This window comes from Trichechus manatus, unplaced genomic scaffold (genome assembly GCF_000243295.1).
Source record: "Trichechus manatus latirostris isolate Lorelei unplaced genomic scaffold, TriManLat1.0 scaffold00088, whole genome shotgun sequence".
NCBI lineage: Eukaryota > Metazoa > Chordata > Mammalia > Sirenia > Trichechidae > Trichechus > Trichechus manatus.
In genome coordinates, this window is record NW_004444024.1 from 6,924,153 (window position 1) to 6,945,859 (window position 21,707).

The window sequence follows — 21,707 nt, forward strand, 5'->3', positions numbered from 1 at the left end:
GTTGTCCCTATTTTTTCCTCCATGATCTTTATCATTTTCGATTTTATATTTAGGTCTTTGATCCATTTTGAGTTAGTTTTTATGCATGGTGTGAGGTATGGGTCTTGTTTCAGTTTTTTGCAGATGAATATCCAGTTATGCCAGCACCATTTGTTAAAGAGACTGTCTTTTCCCCATTAACGGACTTTGTCAAATATCAGCTGCTCATAGGTGGATGAATTTATGTCTGGATTCTCAATTCTGTTCCGTTGGTCGATGTATCTGTTGTTGTACCAGTACCAGGCTGTTTTGACTACCGTGGTGGTTCTAAAATCTGGTAGTGTGAGGCCTCCCACTTTGTTCTTCTTCTTCAGTAATACTTTACTTATCCGGGGCCTCTTCCCTTTCCGTATGAAGTTGGTGATTTGTTTCTCCATCTCATTAAAAAATGCCATCGGAATTTGGATCGGGATTGCTTTGTATCTGTAGATCACTGTGGGTATAACTGACATTTTCACAGTGTTGAGTCTTCCTATCCATGAGCAAGGTATGTTTTTCCACTTATGTGGGTCTCTTTTGGTTTCTTGCAGTAGTGTCTTGTAGTTTTCATTGTATAGGTCTTTTATGTCTCTGGTTAGATTTATTCCTAAATATTTTATCTTCTTGGGGGCTATTGTAAATTGATTTGGTGATTTCCTTTTCGTGGGAGGCCTTTTGAGAAGCTTGAAGGGAAGAGAGGTAGGTTGGTAGCTGGAGGCAGGTGTAGGGTTCAAGAATGGTTTTTTTTAAAGGTGGGAGGCATTAGGGCTGAGAGAAAAAAGACAACAGAGACTCCTGGAGGAGGAGGTGGGAAGGCATGGTTGAAAGAGGCCCCAGAAGTAGGGGGAGTGGATAGGGCCCAGAGCACCAAAGTGGGGAGCAGAGTTAACTTTAAAGAGGTGGCAGTGCCATCCTTATCACACTGAGGGAGAAGGGGTGGGGAGGGGGATGTAGATGAGGATGTTGGCGGCTCAGGACAGTCTGATGGCTCCCATTTTCTCTGTTAGGTCTTCTGCTAGGGGTGGAGGTGAGGAGAGTGGAGGAACAGTCACTCTGGGACAGAGAGCTGTTCTGGATCCTCTGCTGTGGGGAGTGGAAGGTCATTTGGGGACTTACAAAGGGATTGAGGGTAGCACTGAGGATCTAGCAGAGGTGGAAACTGAGGTCTGGCAGGGCCAACAGTACCTCTGCACCCTGCTACCAAGCAGGTGGCAGGAGAGGTTGACTTTATCCTAGCTTCATTCTTGTCCCAAAATGCACACAGGTTTTCCTGTTCTGGGTACTCCCATCTTATGGTTTCCCATCTTTCTTCACTAGCAAACTACAGAGCCAAACTTTCCTGAGATCCTTTTAATTGCCATCAACAAGTATGGAGTCAGCCTCATCGATCCCAGAACCAAGGTGAGCAGCGACAGGAGTGAGCAGGCAGGGGCAGGCTTCTTCTCTACCTGGATGGTGGCCTCAGAAGGGTCTGTACCTCGGATGCAGCACACCCTAGACCCGAATCCTGAAAGCCCCTGCCAGCCCCATCCTCACTCTCATCTGCCCCTCTCAGCCACCCTTCTTGAAAGGTTATCTGTAGTTGCTGGCTCCACGTCCTTACCAAATCTAATGAACTCTAATTACTACTTGGCCTTTCAGCAGCATTCGATGCTACCAGCTGCTCCTTCCAAAATGCTCTGCCTGTATTGGTTAGGATGGTCATGTTGTGCTGTGGTAAAACACGTCCCTGCTGCTCATAGGTGTGAGCCAGAGCAATCCTGACCGGGGGGCCAGGAAGTGCAGTCCTACCATGTACCCGAAGGGGGCAGAACCGTATAGTTGGCTGACAGCACTAATGACCACCATCCGCTTCCCCGAACCCGCCCCCCTCCCCCACCCCACCCCAACCCCACCCCTCGCCCCATTTGGCATGTGCCACACTGTCCTGGTTTTCTTCTTATCTTTCTGGTCCTTTGTTCTCAGACACTTTTGTGGACTTCTTCTCTACCCAACCCATAATTGTTGTGTTCCCCAACACTCTGTCCTGAGTCTTTTTGTCTCCCTCCTCAAACTCTCCCTAGGTGATCTTATCCAGGCTCACTTCAGTTCCCTCAGGCCTCTCCCAGTTTTCTAATTTGAGCCCTATGTACCCAACAGCCTACTAGTCTGGACTGGATATCCAACCAACTGGTCCAAATCAAGGCATGGAAGAGAGAGGCACCTGCTTCCTACAGCAGCTCCGTGGCGGAGCTGGCCTCTCCCTGTTGCTCCTTTTCTTGTCAGAGGGCCTTTCATGCTGTGGTGTCCACGGGCTGGACCAGGGAGGAGTGAGACCAAAGGGTCCAGGCTGTGCAGCTTTATTCCCTTTCTGCTTCCCCAGGACATCTTGACCACTCACCCCTTCACCAAGATCTCCAACTGGAGCAGTGGCAACACCTACTTCCACATCACTATCGGGAACCTGGTGCGCGGGAGCAAACTGCTCTGTGAGACATCACTGGTGAGAGCCCTTCTTTCTGGGCCTGGTGCGTTCACTGCCTCGTCTGCAACTTCAGCATCCTCTTGGCCCCTGGGACAAACACGAGGAGTGCTGTAACTTGACCTGGGGTCAGGGTCAAGGGTTAGATTGGGGCCAGGGTCAGAGGCCAGTTTGAGGCTCAGTTTAGGGCTCGGGAAGGGGCTTAACCCCTTATTCACTCAACAACTGTTTTTTGAGTGCCTTCACTATCTGGGAATTGAGTCTGTAGTCATAGCCCTTTGGCCCTGAGTTCAACAGCAGAACCATCAGCAATGAGGTCTCCTGGACTGAGCTCAAACTTCCAAGGTGGCCTCAGCTGGAGGAGCCTTTAGAGCCACTCCTAGAGGTAGGCATCTAGAATTTGAAGGATCCACCATCTATGTACTTTATGTAGGCTCACAACAGCTTAGAACCTTAAACATAGGATGGATGAGTTCAACACTTTTCCAGATGCAGAGACTGAGTCCAAAGCAGGACAGGATTTGCCTTGCACCAGGGTTCTGCCCCCAGCCCTGGGTTCTGCCCACTGCACAGTTCCCTGGAGGCTGTATTCTGGGTTTGAGTGGGCTGGCCCTCTCCCACTCTGTGCTCTGCTTATCTTCTTGCCCCCGTGTCCAGGGCTACAAGATGGATGACCTCCTGACTTCCTACATTAGCCAGATGCTCACGGCCATGAGCAAACAGCGGGGCTCCAGGACCAGCAAGTGAACAGTGGTGAGAAAGGGCTGGCTCCGTGCTTGCTCCTTAGACAGCGGCTGGCTTAGGCCCATAAGCTACTTCTGCAGCTGGGGGAAGACCTTGGCTATCCAGGCAGGGAGGCTGGACTGGCTGGCCACCACTGACTGCACCAACTTGTCTTCTGATCCTCCTTCCAGTGAGGCAGCCTCACTGGTATGCAGAATTCCCCACTTCATCCACCCTTGAGGCACCTGGGTTGGGTTCTAGTAATGGCTTGCTATGACATTCCCGGTTGTAAGAGCCTGTGACCCTTGGATGCTTCTCCTATCTCAGAACAGTCCCACCATGCAACCCCCATTGACTTCCTATGCACTATTGGGACAGAGTAATCAAGAGGACAACCCAGCTCTCCATACTGGGAGCGCCCAAATGAAACATGCATTGAATAGAATAGTCTGAAGCCTAAGGGACTGGGATAATTCCCCTAAATCCAGGGTCTTTAGCTGGGGTGAGGGAGACAGACCACTTTTATATATTGCATTGTGAGTTCTGAATCCATGCTGAATCTCCCCTGTTCACCTCAGGGCATAAAGCATGTGTTTTATCCTCTGGCCCTACAGTCTCTTTCCTGGGGGAAGGGGAAGGTGTGTGTGTGTGGGGTCAGGACAGCATCCTTAGGGGAGCGGACTGCATAACTACTTCCTTGACCTGGTGTCTGCAGGGCCAAACTAGTCTGTTTAGGGGTCAGGGTGCCTGAGCCCAGGCCAAGCTGGTCTGGGTTTGGGGGCTGGGGTGCCTGAGCCAAAGGTGTGCTTGCAAGTGGCTTAAAGGATGCCAGGACCAGGGTAGGTTGGGGGAAATGCTGGGAGTCAGTGGGAGTCAACCTGGAGAGCAGGGTGCTAAGTGTGCATGAGATGGGGATATAGAGGAGAAACGAGTTTCTGGGCCTTAACGAGGGCTGGTGAAGTCATAGTGGTCCTTACATCTTTCCAGAAATATCTCTTTTGCTCATCAAGACACATTCAAGAACCCTAAGAACGATGCTGCATTGGGTTAAAGGCTTACATCCAGAAGGTGTCTGTAAAGTGTTACTTCATGACTGGGATGGGAAAAACAAGTTTGGGCATGACCTGGGCAGGTCCGGGGGTGGGGGACTTCAGGCGTAGGGGTCAGGGGATCCTCCTGGGATGTTGTTGGGATGAGTGCCCGGAGAAGTGACAGTAAATAATACCCTTGAGGTAGGAGTGCTTGCGACCCCAAAATCTCAATCTGTTTGGCCTTGAAGTTCCTGATACTTCAGCAGTCAAGTCCTGCTTCCTCTCACACACGCAAGGGCTGGAGTTATTCACATCTCTGTGCTCAACAACTCAATAGGGAGTGCTATTCCTATTCTCTCCAGCTGCCTGGGTAGGAGTGGGAGAGGGAGGTGTGTTGGGAAGTGGAGGCCCAAACAGGTTGGCCCTGATTTCTGGGACGATAATTTGGCTGTCTAAGGAGGCATCTCAGCCCCATCAATGTTTATATGACTCAACAGTCAGCCCAGGATAAAATCTGAACTAGAAGGAAGGTGCTGTGGTGACCTGCCTCTACAGCATCATCATACAGATGGGGATGCTAAGGCCCAGAGAGAGAGTGTAAATGGGTAATGGTCACACTGTGAAACTCAATTCACCACTAATAAATATTGGGCTCCCCCAGACAAAAGGGCTCCAGATGCTTGTTCAAAGCTCTAGCTTCCGTTCTACGCCAAAGGTAAGCATGGGATTGTGCCCACCATCCCACTGAGGAATCAGCCAATGACAAGCTATTAGGAAGCATCCCACTGCACACTGGAGCACAGAATGTATATGAGGGATGAGATCATTGTCCCTGACTCATGCCCATGCCACCTCTCCCCCTCTGGCTCAGGATGACATCACTATTGTACTTGTCCCCCAGTCCTGGGTGATCAGAGAGGGTCCCAAAGAAAACACCATTACTGTTTGTCTTCCTGAGAGGTTGCCTTTATTTACAGGCTGATCTTCACCACAGTCACTCCTTTAGCAGGGACTATATAGAAGGATTAGGATGAGAAAAACCCTGCAATACCCAGAAAACCACCATCACCATCTCCGAGACCACACAGAACTGTTTTCCCCTTGCCCTTGAGAGGCATTCTTTATAGAAAGGCTGGACCAAAATGGACTCCGAGAGCCTCAATGGTCCTTCTGCACTCCTTTCTTTACCACTCCCCACCATCACCACCCATAGAGACAGACAGGAAAAGGAAGAAGGGGGTAAGGTGTGGCTAGTTCTTCATCCAGGACATCCTAAAGCTGGTATCTGCTGTTACAAAGGATTCCTGGGAGGAAGATTGAACGATGGGGGCCTCCGTGGGGTTTGTTTTAGGATGGAGGGCCATGTTGGTGGGAATTTTGCATTCATGCACCTTTAAGACAGGCAAGGCAGTTTGGAGGGTGGACCGTCTGGTGGCGCACGAGACAGATGTTTTGGTTGGCTCGAAGAGCTGCTTTTTGGGCTCTGGTGGTTTAATGTTATCCTTGGCAGGCGTCACAGGTTTGATGTTTTGCTTGAATAGTTGTTTTTTGGCTTTATTCTTCTTCGGGGGTACTGTCAAACGGAAAGCACTTGAATGGTGACTTGTGCTGCTGGCTAAACCTGGGTAGAGGGCTTTTGGAGTCCAAGGACTTTCTGAGACTCGGTTGAGAGGCTGTGTGGATAAAGTTTCTCGAATCTTTCTCTCTTGGGGGCCCCTACTCTGAGTATCTGTGGGATAAAAAAGATAGAAACACAAGACTCCTCAAATGTCTTCTCCAAACTCTGTTTGCCATGTGATTGAAATCTAGTCAGCTGTCAATTAGCCCCTTACCCTCCCAGGTTATTTCCTCCAAACTCACCCACTCACCCACCCCAAGATTTTATGCAGATGTTATTAAGGTCCTCCAATTCTGCCTGGGACTGAAGAGTCCATTGTGTGAGGCTTTAGCTCACCAAGGAAGCTCTCAAAAGGCAGGGACTGACCTTTCCTTAAAGTTCATGCATTTTACAACCATTGCTTCCAAATCAATTTAAATAGAAGCATAAGCACTCCTCAACAGAATGGCGGCTTGAAGGCAGAGAAAAAAATTTTTTTTTGTCTGACTGATGGAAAAAATATATGATAGAGACTTCTAATAATGGAACTTGGAAATTGGGACCAATCCTCTTACTTAAAACAAATTAAAAATAATAAAACATCTTAAAATTATCCAAGAGTTAATATAGTGAGGAACTGTGGGGCCAAAATCTAAAAGAATGTGAGAACCCAAAGAAGAAAATCCAGGATTCAAAATTATTTTTACTCTTGAGCATAATTTCAATCTGGAAGACACATCTACACATATAATCTGCATTTTTGTCAGCTTCACTGGAGGAGATTTTTATTGGACTTGAGTCTGTAGGTCAATTGCATGACAATTAATATATTTATGATACTGAGTTTTCTAATTCATGAACACGGTACATTGCTCCGTTTATTTGTCTCTTTCTTTCAGGTTTTGTACTTTTCAGTGACCCTTTATATATATTCCTTTGTGAGGGCTTCCAAAGCTTTCATTAAATTTATTCCTAAGTAGTGTATGCTTTTATTGCTATTCTAAGTGACGTTATTTCAAAATTTTGTAATTTTCCAATAATTCATTGCTAATATGTAGGCATACAACTGATTTTTTGTAAACTGACCTTGTATCTAACTCATTTCTTAGTTCCAACAGGTTTGTTTGTTGTTGTTTGATTCCTTAGAATTTCTTATGTAAACAATCATTATCAACTGTGAATCAGGACAGGTTTATTTCTTCCTTTTCAATCTTTATGCCTGTTATTCCTTTCTTGCCTTATTATACCGGCTAGGATCTCCATGACAATGCTGAACAGAAGTAGTGAAAGCAGATCTATCCCTGCCTTATTTCTGATTATTGAAGGAAAATATTCAGTGTTTCATCATTAAGTATATTGGCTATAGTTTTTTTGTGGTACCTCTTATCAGACTGAGGAAGTTCCATTCTATTCCTAGGTTGCCAGGAGCGTTTATCATAAATGCGTGTTGAATTTTTTGTCCCTGTATTTTATGCTTTTTCCCTGTATTTTAATACGGTGGATTATATTGATTTTCAAATGTTAAACCCATCTTGCACTACTGGGATAAATCCCACTTGCTCATGATGTATTATCCTTTTTATATACTGATAAATTCAATTTGTTAATATTTGTTAATAATTTTTATATCTAAGTTCATGAGTGGTATTAACCTGTAAATTCAGTTTCTTACAATGTCTTTGACAGGTTTTTTATATCAGAGTATTGCTGGCTTCAAAGAATGAGCTGAGAAGTGTTCCTTTCTCCTCTTTTTATCTGATTTTGTGTAAGATTGGTATTATTTTTTCCTGAAATATATGATTCACCAATGCTGGGCCTAGAATTTCTTTGTGGTGACACTTTTGATATAGGAATTCAATTCTGATAGATAGTGGGTTATTTAAATTTTCTATTTTTCTCTCAGTTCTGGTATATTGTGCATTTCAAAGAATTTGTCCATTTCATTTTTCAGGTTTAATGGCATGAAAATGTTCATAATATTCCCTTACTTTTCCTTTTATGTCTAGGATCTGTAGAGATAGTCCCTCTTACATTTGGTAATCAATCTCTGTATATCTACATATGTCTATATTTACCTGTTTTACAGATATATGTCCACCTGTTCATCTCTCTTGATAAGAGTTTATCAGTCTTACTAATATTTTCAAAGAACCAACTTTCAAAAAAAATTTGGTGAAAATATTCATAGACAAAGATACATCATTTCAACAATTTCTACATGTACAATTGAGTGACATTGGTTACATTCTTCAAGTTGTGATACTATGCTCACTATCCTTTTCCACATTATTCTACCACCATTATCTTAAACTCACTGGCCCCAAGCTTCCCATCTAACATTCCCAGTTGCCGTTGTCAATTTGATCTCACACAGATAATTCTTTAAAAGAGGACAATGCTCAAAGTAGATGTACTTTACTAATTAAAATAAGCTATTTTTGTTCAAAGACTTCAGGGGTAGTTTTGGCTTAAGGTTTACAAGTTTAAAGATCATCTAAGGACAATAATTTCAGGGGCTCATCCACCCTCAATGGCTCCAGAAAGTCTGAATTCCATTGAGAACTTGAAATTTGGTTCTGATTTTCCCCCTTTTGGTCAGTATTCTTCTATAGAATCTTTGATCAAAATGAAAGAACCAACTTTTTTTTATTATTTTGTTCATTGTACTTTAGATGAAGGTTTACAGAGCAAACTAGTTTCTCATTAAACAATACACATATTGTTTTGTGACAATGGTTACCAACCCCACAACATGTCAACACTCTCCCCTTCTTGACCCTGGGTTCCCCATTACCAGTTTTCCTGTCCCCTCCTGCCTTCTCATCCTTGCCCTTGATCTGATGTGCTCATTTAGTCTCATTTGTTTTATGCGTCTGTCTAATCTTTGCTAAAGGGTGAACCTCATAAGTGACTTCATTACTGAGCTATAAGAGTGTCCCGGGGCCATAGTCTCAGGGTTTCTCCAGTCTCCATCAGACCAGTAAGTCTGGTCTTTTTTTTTGTGTGTGTAAGTTAGAATTTTGTTCTACATTTTTCTCCAGCTCTGTCCGGGACCCTCTATTGTGATCCCTGTCAGAGCAGTCAGTGGTGGTAGCTATGCACCATCTAGTTGTGCTGGACTCAGTCTGGTGGAGGCTGTGGTAGTTGTGGTCCATTAGTCCTTTGGACTAATCTTTCCCTTGTGTCTTTGGTTTTTCATTCTCCCTTGCTCCAGAAGGGGTGAGACCAGTGGAATATCTTAGTCGGCTGCTCACAAGCATTTAAGACCCCAGATGCTACTCATCAAAGTAGAATGTAGAATATTTTCTTTATAAACTATGTTATGCTAGTTGAGCTAGATGTTCCCCAAGATCATGGTCCCCACAGCCCTCAGCCCAGTAATTTGGTTTCTTGGGGAGTTTGGATGCATCTATGGAGCTTCCATGACCTTGTCTTGGACAAGTTGTGCTGGCTTCCCCAGTACTGTGTACTGTCTTACCCTTCACCAAAGTTAACTATTTATCTATTGTCTATTTAGTGTTTTTCCCGCCCACCCTTCCCCTCCCTCATAACCATCAAAGAGTGTTTCTTTTTGTGTGTTAACTTTTCCATAAGTGTTTATAGTAGTGGTCTCATACCATATTTGTTTGTGACTGACTTATTTTCACTCAGCATAATGACCTCCAGATTCATCCATGTTGAGATGCTTTGCAGATTCATCATTGTTCTTTTGTTCTTTATCATTGCGTAGTATTCCATTATGTGTATGTACCATAGTTTATACATTCATCTGTTGATGGGCACCTAGGTTGTTTCCATCTTTTTGCTATTGTGAACAATGCTGCAATGAAAATGGGTGTGCATATGTCTATTCATGTGACGCCTCTTATTTCTCTAGGGTATATTCCTAGTAGTGGGATTGCTGGATCATATAGTATTTCTATTTCTAGCTTTTGAAGGAAGCACCATATAGTTTTCCAAAATGGTTGTACCATTTTGTATTCCCACAAGCAGAGCATAAGAGTTCCAATCTCCACGCAGCCTCTCCAACATTTGTTATTTTCTGTTTTTTTGATCTGTGCCAGTAATATTGGGGTGAGATGGTATCTCACTGTAGCTGTGATTTGCATTTCTCTAACAGCTAGTGATCTCGAGCATTTCCTCATGTATTAGGAGCTTGAGTGTCTTCTTTGGTGAAGTGTTTGTTCATATTGTTTGCCTATTTTTTAATTGGGTTATTTATCTTTTTGTTGTAGAAGCATTAGATATTCCTGTCGATTTTAGAGATTAGACCTTTGTTGGATTTGTCATAAACAAATTTTTTTCCCCGTCTGTAGGTTCTCTTTTTACTCTTTTGGTGAAGTGTTTTAATGAGTGTGTTTAATTTTGAGAAGATCCCAGTTATCTAGCTTATCTTCTAGTGTTTGTGTATTGCTAGTTATGGTTAATGTTATGTTAATACCATGTATTAGGGCCTCTAGCATTGACTCTATTTTTCCTTCTATAATCTTTACAGTTTTTGGTTTTATATTTAGGTCTTTGATCCATTTTGAATTAGTTTTTGTGTATGGTGTGAGGTGTGGGTCCTGTTTCATTTTTTTTTGCAGATGGACATCCAGTTTTGCCGGCACCATTTGTTAAAAAGACTGTCTTTTCCCCATTTGATGGACTTTGGGCCTCTGTCGAAGATCAGGTAACCATCCGTGGATGGACTTACATCTGCGTTCTCAATTCTGTTCCATTGGTCAATGTGTCTGTCATTGTACCAGTACCAGGCTGTTTGGACTACCGCAGTTGTATAGCAGGTTCTAAAGTCAGGTAGCACGAGGCCTCCTACTTTATTCTTCTTCTTCACTAGTGCTTTACTTATCTGGGGCCTCTTCCCTTTCTATATAAAGTTAATGATTAGTTTTTCCATCTCCTTAAAAGAATGCTGTTGGCATTTGGATTAGGATTGCACTGTATTTGTAGATTGCTTTGGGTAGAATTGACGTTTTCACAATGTTACTTCTACCTATCCATGAGCATGGCATGTTTTTCCATTTATGTAGGTCTCTTTTGGTTGAAAGAATCAAGTTTTTACTTTGTTCATTTTCTCAATTGTTTGTCTCTTTTCTATTTCATTGATTTCTGCTCTTTATCATTTCCTTCCTTCTACTTGGGGAAAAATTTATGGATTGTTTAAAGTAAAAGAAAGAGAGAGAGAGAAGGAAGGAAGAAAAGACAGACAGAAAGATACACAGATATAGCTAGCTGCCATTGAGTTGACTCCAACTCATGGTGACCTTATGCACAACAGAACAAAATGTTGCCTGATCCTGCATTATCCTCATGATTGCTGGCATGTTCAAGTCCATCGCTGCAGCTAAAGTGCCAATCCATCTCACTCAGGGTCTCCCTTACCCTCTCTAGCTCTTTACTTTGCAAAACATGATGTCCACCTCCACTGATTGATTCCTCCTGGTTATGTGTCCAAAGCAAACAATGGGACAGTGTTCTCTTGTGATCCATTAAGGTTTTCACTGGCTAATTTTTGGAGGTAGATCACCAGCCCTTTCCTCCTAGTCTATCTTAGTCTGGAAGCTTTGCTGAAACCTGTTCATCATGAGTGACCCTGCTGATATTTGAAATACCAGTGGCATAGCTTCTGGCATCACATGTAAGCAACATGTAAGCCACCACGTATGACAAACTGACAAATGGGTGGTGGGAAGCAAAAAATACATAACATTTTATGTGGGGTTTATAACGTATGTAGATATCATATGTATTTTAAATAAATTAGGAGAAATGAAGAAAATATTTAAAACTGTTTTTAACATTTACTCATATGTTTACCATTTCCAGTGCTCTTCATCCCTTCCTTTAGATCTTGATTACTATCTGATATGATTTCTTCTCAGCCTGAAAAATTTCCTTCATCATTATCATCATGGTTTCTTTAAATGCTGGATTGTTGGTGATGGAATTATCTCCATTTTAGTTTATCTTAAATGCCTTTATTTCAACTTCATTTTTGAAAGATAGTTGTGTTGGATAGAATCCTAGGTTAACAGTTTTCTTCTCCCAGCACTTTAAACTTGTTATTTCTTTGTTATGGCCTCTATTACTTCTGAGGAGAAAACACCCATCATTCATCAAAGTCTTTGTCTGCTAATTATAACACTTAGGTCATCTCAGGATCAGTTCCTGTTGAGGGCTTTTTCTCTTGAGTATGGGTCATATTTCCCTGTTTCTTCATACCAAATGAATTTTGACTGTATATTGGATATTATGAAATATATATTGTAAATACAGATTTTTTTAATATTACTCTGAAAAAAAATTTTTTTCTAGTAGGCAGTTATTTTGGCTGGACTCAAAGTCCAACCTTTGTCTCCCTTGCTATGGGCAGCAGCTGTAATTTATGCTCAGTTCTTTCAACTTGCAGATGCCTATTTTTCACCAGGATCTCTGGGGTATCCACTATACATGCATAGTTTAATGGTCTCCCAAGGATTGGGGTAGAATTTATGTGCAGATTCTTGGGATTTACCTGCTTTGTGGCTCCTTCTATTCCCGGATAGCCCTATACCTTTACAGATGCTCTGTCAAACCTGAATTCTTTCCTGTCACACCATAAGCCAGTAATTTTGTGGCTTTCTGCTGCCTTGAACCACACACAATCAGGGAGAACCCTAAGGCATAAAGCTGCAATACTGCAAATCTCACTTGTTGAAGGTCCTCTGTTTCAAGGCTAGATTTACCTCAGATTCTGCAACTCACTAGTGCTTTCAAATACATTTTTGTAAAGTGTTTTTCAGTCTTTGTAATTTTTATCTCTGAGGAGCTAATTCTAGAAAGCTACTGTGCCATTACTGGTAGAGGAACTCCCACTGTTAGCTTAAAATTTTGTATTAAGGTAAAACATAATACAGAAAGTGCACAAAAAGCACTAACATCAAGTGTGAACATCAATATATACAAATTTCCAGCATCATAGAAGGTTCCCTTATGCTCCTAGGTAGTCAATACGAAACCACCCCCCATATCAAGGGTAATCACTATTCTGACTGCTATCATTAATTAGTTTTGCCTATTCTTGAACTCAACTTAGTATCTGTGAGATTAATCTCTGTTGTTGTGTAGCAACATAGTTTGTTCTATTTTTCTGTGAACTACTGCACTATATAAGGAACCTGTACATAGACTAAGAGGCAGTCGTTCAAACAGAACAAAGGGATACTGCATGGTTTAAAATCAGGAAAGGTGTGCATAAGGGTTGCATCCTTTTACCTTTCAATCTGTATGCTGAGCAAATAATCTGAGAAGCTGGATTATATGAAGAAGAACAAGGCATCAGGGTTGGAGGAAGACTCATTAACAACCTGCGATATGCAGATGACACAACCTTGCTTGCTGAAAGCAAAGAGGACTTGAAGCACTTACTGATGAAGATCAAAGACTACAGCCTTCACTATGGATTACACCTCAACATAAACAGAACGAAAAGCCTCACAACAGGACCAATAAGCAACATCATGATAAACAGAGAAAATACTGAAGTTGTCAAGGATTTCATTTTACTTGGATCCACAACCAACTCCCATGGAAAAAGCGGTCAAGAAATCAAACAAAATATTACACTGGTCAAATCTGCTACAAAAGACCTCTTTAAAGTGTTAAAAAGCCAAGATGTCACTTTGACAAGTAAGGTGCACCTGACCCAAGCCATGGTATTTTCAATGACCTCATACACATGCGAAAGCTGGACAGCAAGGAAGACAGAAGAAGAACTGATGCCTTTGAATTATGATTTTGGTGAACAGTATTGAATATACCATGGACTGCCAGAAGAACGAACAAATCTGTCTTGGAAGAAGTACAGCCAGGATGCTCCTTAGAAGGGAGGATGGAGAGACTTCATCTCACATACTTTGGACATGTTATCAGGAGGGACCAGTCCCTAGAGAAGGACATCATGCTGGGTAAAGAAGAGGGTCACAGAAAAACAGGAAGACCCTCAATGAGACGAATTGACACAGTGGCTCCATGGGCTCAAATGTAGCACAAATGTGAGGATGGTGCAGGACTGGGCAGTGTTTCATTCTGTTGTACGTAGGGTCGCTATGAGTCGGAACCAATTCAATGGCACCTAACAACAACAACAACAACAACATTGCATTATATGAATAAATCACAATAAATTATTCATTCTATTGATGCATACTGAGTAGTTGTCACTTTTCTGTTATTATGTATAATGCAATAATATTCTTTTTTAAAATTTCATTGTGCTTTAAAAGTGAAAGTTTACAGCGCAAATTAGTTCCTCATTCAAAAATTTATACACAAATTGTTTTGTGACATTGGTTGCAATTCCTGCAATGTGTCATCACTCTCCCCCTTTCCACCCCAGGTTCTTCGTGTCCATTTGTCCAGTTTTCCTGTCCCTTCCTGCCTTCTTGTCTTTGCTTTTGGGCAGGTGTTGCCCATTTGGTCTCGTATACTTGATTGAACTAAGAATTAGCACGTTCTTCACGTGTCGTTGTTTTATAGGCCTGTCTAATCTCTGGCTGAAAGGTGTACTTTGGGAGTAGCTTAAGTTCTGATCTGGGGGCCACAGTCTCAACAATGTAATGTAGTTTTCATTATAGAGGTCTTTCATAAGAGTTATTTTAGGAATTTTCTGTTTTCTGTTTTTTTTTTTTATGCTGTTGTAAACAGCATTTTTTTTTTTTAATTTCACGTCCTGATTGGTACTACTATATGGATGCATAATTGATTTTTGTATACTGACCACATATCCAGCGATCTTGCTAAATTCAGTTACTGATTACAATAGTTTGTTTTATATTCTTTTAGACCTCCTACTTACACAATTGTGTCATTTACACATCATTTTAACCTATGAATAATGAAAGTTTTAATTATTTCCAATCTTTATGCTTTTTAATTTATTTTTCTTGTCTTATTGCACTGGCTAGAACCTCAAATACAACGTTGAATAGAAGTAGTGAGAGTAGACATATTGTGTTCCTGACTCAAGGGGAAAGTTTTTAATATTTCACCATTAAGTATGATGTTAGCTATTGTGTTTTTGTAGGTACCCTTTATCAGATAAAAGAAATTATTTTCTATTACTGTTTTTTCTAAGAGTTTTTTTTTTATCATAAATGAATGATAATTTTATCAAATGCTCTTCCTGCAAATATTGAGTCAATCATGTAGTTTTTCTCATTTATTTTGTTAATGTGGTAGATTACACTGATTGATTTTTGAATGCTGAACCGTGTATTCTTGGAATAAATTCCATTTGGTAATGATCCCTTTCCATATCACTGGAATCAATTTGCTAATTTTTGTATGATTTTTGCATCTACGGTCATTTGTGATTATAACTTTCTTTTCTTGTCCTGTTCTACCAGGTTTATTTTCAGGCTTATCCTGACCTCATTAAATGAGTTGGGAACTATCCCCTCTTACTCTTTTCTGTGAAAAGAATGTGTGAAAAATTAGTGTATTTCTTTCATAAGTATCTGTAAGAATTTATCAGTGGAGCCATTTGGGCCTAGAGTATTTTTGTTGGAAGGTTGTTAATTAATCAACAAAACAGTATTTACAAAAACAGACATGAAAAGAAATAGAAAACATTACTAGTTCTATATCTGTTCAAGAAATTGAATCTGTAATTAATAACTATTTACTTGTTTTTAATCATATACTAGCCTAGAATGCAAATCCCACCACATTTCAAGAGACTGAAATAATACAAATGTGTTTTATTAGCACAAAACAATTGAGCTAAAAGTAAATTCCAAAATAATAACTAGAATTCCTCATATATTTGAAATTAAGAAATCCAGCTTCTAAATAACCTATGGATTAAAGAAAAAAATTAGTAAATTAGAAAATATTTTGAATTGAATGGTAACCAAAATACTACAAACCAAAACTTCTGAGATGCAAATAAAGCAGTACTTAGAAGAAATGTTATAGCATTATACAATTTATTATAATAGAAAAAGACTGAAAATTAATTAATCTCAAGAAGTTTGAAATAAACAGCAAATTAAATCCAATGTAAACAGAAGGGTGAAGTAATAAAGCTAAAAGCAGATATTAATTAAATAGAAAGTAAGTATATAACTGAAAGATTTGGCAAAAGCCAAAAGCTGGTCCTTTGAAGAGGCTAACAAAATTGAAAAATCTCTGGGAAGACTGATAAATGTTTTCAAAATGAAGATACCAATAATGGACATTACTATAGATTCTGCATTCATTTACAATGATGAATGTCCTCATAAAAAGGACATTATGTACGTCATTTTGCCAATGAATGTGAAGATTTAGATCAGCAGTTCTCAGAGTATCATTTGAGGATGCCTAGAGGCCTCTGAGATCCATTCAAGGGAAGCATAGGCCAAAATTATTTTCATAATGATACTAATATTTGCACTTTTTCATTCTCATTCTCTTCATCAATGTACAGTGGAGTTTTTCAGAGATCACATGACATAAATCTACTGTCATGTATTAAAAAAGGCATTAAAGAGATTTGTAAAAGTGTGAACAATTCCACTCCTCTTATATATATTTTTTGTTTTGTAAAATATAATTATTTTTCAAAAAAGGTATTTATGTTACATGTAAATAGGCTTATTTTAATTATTTAAAAATGAATCAGTAGAGGATAGATCACGTTAGGTCACAAAAGAAGTCTCAATAAATTTTAAAAGATTGAATGTAAACAAACTATCTTCTCTGACCACCATGTAATAAAACTGGACATTAATAACACAAGGCAAATTGGGAATTTCACAAATATATGGAAATAAAACAACCAATGGGTCAAAGATGAAATCACAAGGAAATTATAAAATACTTAGAGATAAATGGAAATGAAAACAACATACCAAAATCTATGGGATGCAGTAGAAGCAGTGCTCAGAGGGAAATCTATAGCTGTAAACACCTACATTAAGACAACAAAGATCTCAAATCCATAACCTAACTTTAGAAAGTAAGCCAAAAGCTACCAGAAAAAGGAAATAATAAAGATTAGAACAGAGATAAATGGAATAGAGAATAGAAAAACAATAGAGAATCAACAAGACCAAAAGTTAGTCCTTTGAAAAGATCAATAAGTCAACAAATCTTTAGCTAGACTGACAAGAAAAAAAAAAAAAAAGAGAGAGAGAGGATGCAAATAACTAAAATCAGAAATGAAAAAGGCTACAGTACTACTGACCCTATAGAAAAGGATTAAAAGCGATTCCTATGAACAACTGTATGCCAACAAATTAGATAACCTAGATGAAATGGACAGATTCCTAGAAATACACAAATTACCTAAATTGACTCAAGAAGAAAAAGAAAATCTCAACAGACCTGTAACAATTGAAGAGACTGAATCAGTAATAAAAAAATCTCCCAACAAAGAAAAGTCCATGACCAGATGACTTCACTGGTGAATTCTACCATTTAAAGAAATACACCATTTCTGCTCAAACTATTTCAAAAAATAGAAGAGGGAGGGAGCACTTCCTAACTCATTCTATGAGGACAGCATTACTCTGATACCAAAACCAGTTAAATACAACACAAGGAAAGAAAATTATAGACCAATAGCCCTTATGAATACAGATGCAAAAATCCTCAACAAAATATTAGCATTACCAACCATGGCCAAGTGGGATTTTCCTTGGGAATGCAAGGGTGGCTCAACATAAGGAAATCAATCAATGTAATGTACCACACTAATAGAAAGAATGAAAAGAACCACGTGATCATCTCAATTAATGCAGAAAAAGTATTTGACAAAATCCAACACTCTTTCATGATAAAAACGATCAGCAAACTAGGAATAGAAGGGAAATCCTTCAATATGATAAAAGGCATTTATGAAAAACCCAAAGCAAACATCATACTCAATGGTGAAAGACTGAAAGCTTTCCCCCTAAGATCAGGAAAAAGACAAGAATGTCCTCTTTCACCACTGCTATTCAACATTGTATTGGAAGTTCTAGACAGAGCAGTCTGGCAAGAAAAAGAAATTAAAAGCATCCAAAGTGGAAAGGAAGTAGTAAAACTATCTCTGTTTGCAGACAACATAATCCTATATATAGAAAATTCCTAAGAGTCCACAAAAAAAGCTACTAGAGCTAACAAATGAATTTAGCAAAGTTTCAGAGTACAGAATCAACACGGAAAAATCAGTTGTGTTTCTATACAACAGCAATGAACAATCTGAAAAGGAAACCAAGAAAACAATCCAATTTATGACAGCATCTAAAAGAATAAACTATGTAGGAATAAATTTAACCAGGAGGTGAAAAACTTATACACTAAAAACTGTAAAACATTGCTTAAAGAAATTTTAAATAAATGGAAAGACATCCTGTTTTCACAGATTGGAAGACAATCTTAAGATGTCAGCACTACCCAAAATGATCTACAGATCCAATGCAATCTCTTATCAAGATTCTTTTTTGCAAAATGGAAAAGTTGATCCTCAAAGTCATACAGCATTGCAAAGAGACCTGAATAGCTAAAACAATATTGCAAAGAAGAATAAGGTAGGAGAATTCATACTTCCCAATTTCAAAACATACTATAAAGCGACAGTAATCAAAACAGTGTGGTACAGGATAAGCGTAGACATATTCTAGAGCAATGGAGTAGAATTGAGGCTTCAGAAATAAGCGCATATATCTATAGCCAATGGCTTTTTGACAAGGGTGCCAAGTCCATTCAATGGGGAAAGAACTGCCTTTCAATAAGTGGTGCTGGTCTCGGGGGACATCTAGCTCAACTGGCATAACATAGTTTATAAATAAAATGTTCTACATTCTACTTTGATGAGTAGCATCTGGGGTCTTAAAAGCTTGTGAGCTGCCATCCAAGATACTCCACTCGTCCCACCCTGTCTGGAGCAAGGGAGAATGAAGAAAACCAAAGACACAAGGGAAAGACTAGTCCAAAGGACTAATGGACCACAACTACCACAGCCTCCACCAGACTGAGTCCAGCACAACTAGATGGTGCCCAGCTACCACCACTGACTGCTCTGACAGGGATCACAATAGAGGTCCTGGACAGAGCTGGAGAAAAATGTAGAACAAAATTCTACTGGAGAAACCCTGAGAGTATGGCCTAAGACACCCAGTACTGACGTCACTCCTAAGGTTCACCCTTCAGCCAAAGATTAGACAGTCCCATAAAATAAAACGAGACTAAATGGGCACACCAGCCCAGGGACAAGGACAAGAAGGCAGGAGGGGACAGGAAAGCTGGTAATGGGGAAGTCAAGGTCAAGAAGGGGAGAGTGTTGACAATGTCATGGGGTTGGCAACCAATGTCACAAAACAAAATGTGTACTGTTTAATGAGAAACTAATTTGCTCTGTAAACCTTCATCTAAAGTACAATAAAAAACAAAAAAAGGTGCTGGGACAACTGGATCTCCACATGCAAAAGAATGTAGTTGGACTTATGCCTCATGATATATAGGCAGTCCTCAGGTTATTAACAAGATTTGTTCCTGAGTGTGTCTTTAAGAATTTGTAGGTAAGTCGGAACAGGTCCACATGGTTCTTATTTAGCCTTACTTTAGTGCAAGAAAAAGCTTGAAGCCTTTTCAATGATTTAAAAGCTACACATGCAGCAAGTGAAGGTGACTGTGATGAAGAATTTGTTGTGAGTAGGGTTGGTCAGTCATTTTCAAAGTGAGGGCAAATTTATGTAACATTAAATAGCAAGTACGAGTTGTCCGTAAGTCGGATGTTCATAACCAAGGGGCTGCCTGTATACAAAAATTAACTCAAAATGGATCAATAACCTAAACATAACAGCTAAAACTGTAGAACTCTTAGAAGAAAACATAAAGGTAAAACTTTAAGACAACAAAAATAGATAAATTTAACTTTATGAAAATGAAAAAAACATGCATCAAAGGATTTTATCAAGAAAGTGAAAATACAACCTATAGAATGGGAGAAAATAGTTGGGAACCATATATCTGATAAGGGTTTAATATCCAGAATATATAAATAACTTTATAACTCAACAACAAAAAGACAAACAACTCAATTTTAAAATGGGCAAAGGATCTGAATAGATATTTCTGCAAAGCAGATATACAGATTGTCAATAAGCACATGAAAAGATGCTCAAGGTCATTAGTCATTAGGGAAATGTAAATCAACACCACAATCAGATATCATCTCACACCCACTAGGATGGCTATTATCAGAAAAATGGAAACAAGTGTTGGCGAGGATGCGGAGAAATTGAAACCCTTGTGCATTGCTAGTGGGAATGTAAAATGGTGTAACTGCTACAGAAAACAGTTTGGCAGTTCCTCAGAAAGTTAAGCATAGAATTACCATATGACCCAGCAATCCACTGCTAGGTATATACCCAAGAGACTTGAAAGCAGGTACTCAAACAGATACACGTACAGCAACGTTTACTGCAGTATTATTCACAAGTAGAAAAACAACTCAAGTGTCCATCAACAGATAAACAGATAAACAAGATACAGTAGATACATACAGTAGAATATTATTCAGCCATAAACAGAAATAAATTCTGATACATGGATGAACCTTGAAAACATTATGCTGAATGAAAAAAGCCAGACACAAAAGAATAAATATTGTATGATCCCACTTTTATGAAATATCTAGAATAGGCAAATGCACAGACACAAAAGTTCCTTAGTGGTTACCAGGGGCTGAGCAGAGAAGGAAATGTAGTTACCGCTGAAGGGGTACTGAGTTTCTGTTTGGAGTGATGTAAAACTTTTGGAAATGGATAGTGGTAATGGCAGCACAACATAGTGAATGTAAATCAAAGTCACTGAATGGTACACTTAAAAATGGTTAACATGAAAAACTGTTATATATATTTCACTACAATATAACTTTTAAAAATGAATCAGTAAATAAATATTTTTAGGGTTTCTTGGTTTTAATTTCTTATATGATAAATAATGATAGATACTAGACATGCCAAGAATCAGGAAAATATGATCCATATCAAGAAGAAAAGTCAGTCAGTAGAAACAGACCCAGACATAACAGATGATGGAACTAGCAGAAAAGGATATTAAAGCAAGTATTGTAACTAAACGATGTTCAGATATTTAAAGGAAACATGAACATGAGAAATGGAAGATATAAAAAAAAAAAGAACCAAATGGAACTTCCAGAGATGAAAAGTAAAATATCTGAATGAAAATTTCACTGGTTGAGATTAAGCAGGTTAGATATTACAGAAGAAAAGATCAGTGAAGTTGCAGACAGTATGGGAGGCAGAACTTTCAGATGGCTCCCAAGATTCCCACCCTGTGGTATACATGCCCTGGATAATCCACTTCTCTTGAATGTGACTGAGACCTTGATTAGGTTACACTATATAACAAAGGTGATGAGGATTCACCACGATTACATTATATAAGACTCCATCATACTGGACTGGAGAGATATTCTCCTGTTGACTTTGAAGTAAAAGTGCCATGTTCTGAGAGGCCCATGTGGCTAGGGCCCGAAGGCTGCCTCTAGGAGCTGAGAACAAAACTTTGCCAACAGCCAGCGAGAAAATGGGTGACTTCAGTCCTATAGCTGCTGGGAACTAAATTCTGCCAATAATCAGTGAGTCTGGAAGAGGACCCTGAGCCTCAGATGAGACTGCAGCCCTAGACGACACCTTGATTTTAGCCTGATGATACCCTAAGCAGAGGACCGGGCTAACCATGCCTGGACTACTGACTCACAGAAACTGTGAAATAATCAATTTGTGTTGTTTCAAGCTGCTAGGTTTGTGGCAATTTGTTACATAACAATAAAAAATATACACAGAAACCGAATCTATCCAAAATGAAGCACAGAAACAGAATAGGCTAGAAAGAAAAACAA

The 21,707-nt window shown here is 39.7% G+C and overlaps 2 protein-coding genes across 2 annotated transcripts in view; one reads left to right on the top strand and one right to left on the bottom strand.

Annotated features, from left to right (window-relative positions):
- Positions 1-3,275, top strand: part of MYO7A (myosin VIIA) — a 75,902-nt gene extending 72,627 nt beyond the window's left edge. Inside the window, 3 exon segments of the mRNA XM_023736491.1 lie at positions 1,336-1,419; positions 2,381-2,500; positions 3,137-3,275. Of these exon segments, the coding sequence (XP_023592259.1) occupies positions 1,336-1,419; positions 2,381-2,500; positions 3,137-3,226 (294 nt within the window). The 3' untranslated portion in view covers positions 3,227-3,275.
- Positions 3,276-5,160: 1,885 nt separating this feature from the next.
- The window catches only part of GDPD4 (glycerophosphodiester phosphodiesterase domain containing 4), a 116,407-nt gene continuing 99,860 nt past the window's right edge, over positions 5,161-21,707 (bottom strand). Inside the window, exon 16 of the mRNA XM_023736500.1 lies at positions 5,161-5,962. Coding sequence (XP_023592268.1) covers positions 5,484-5,962 — 479 coding nt within the window. The 3' untranslated portion in view covers positions 5,161-5,483. The remainder of the gene's footprint in view (positions 5,963-21,707) is intronic.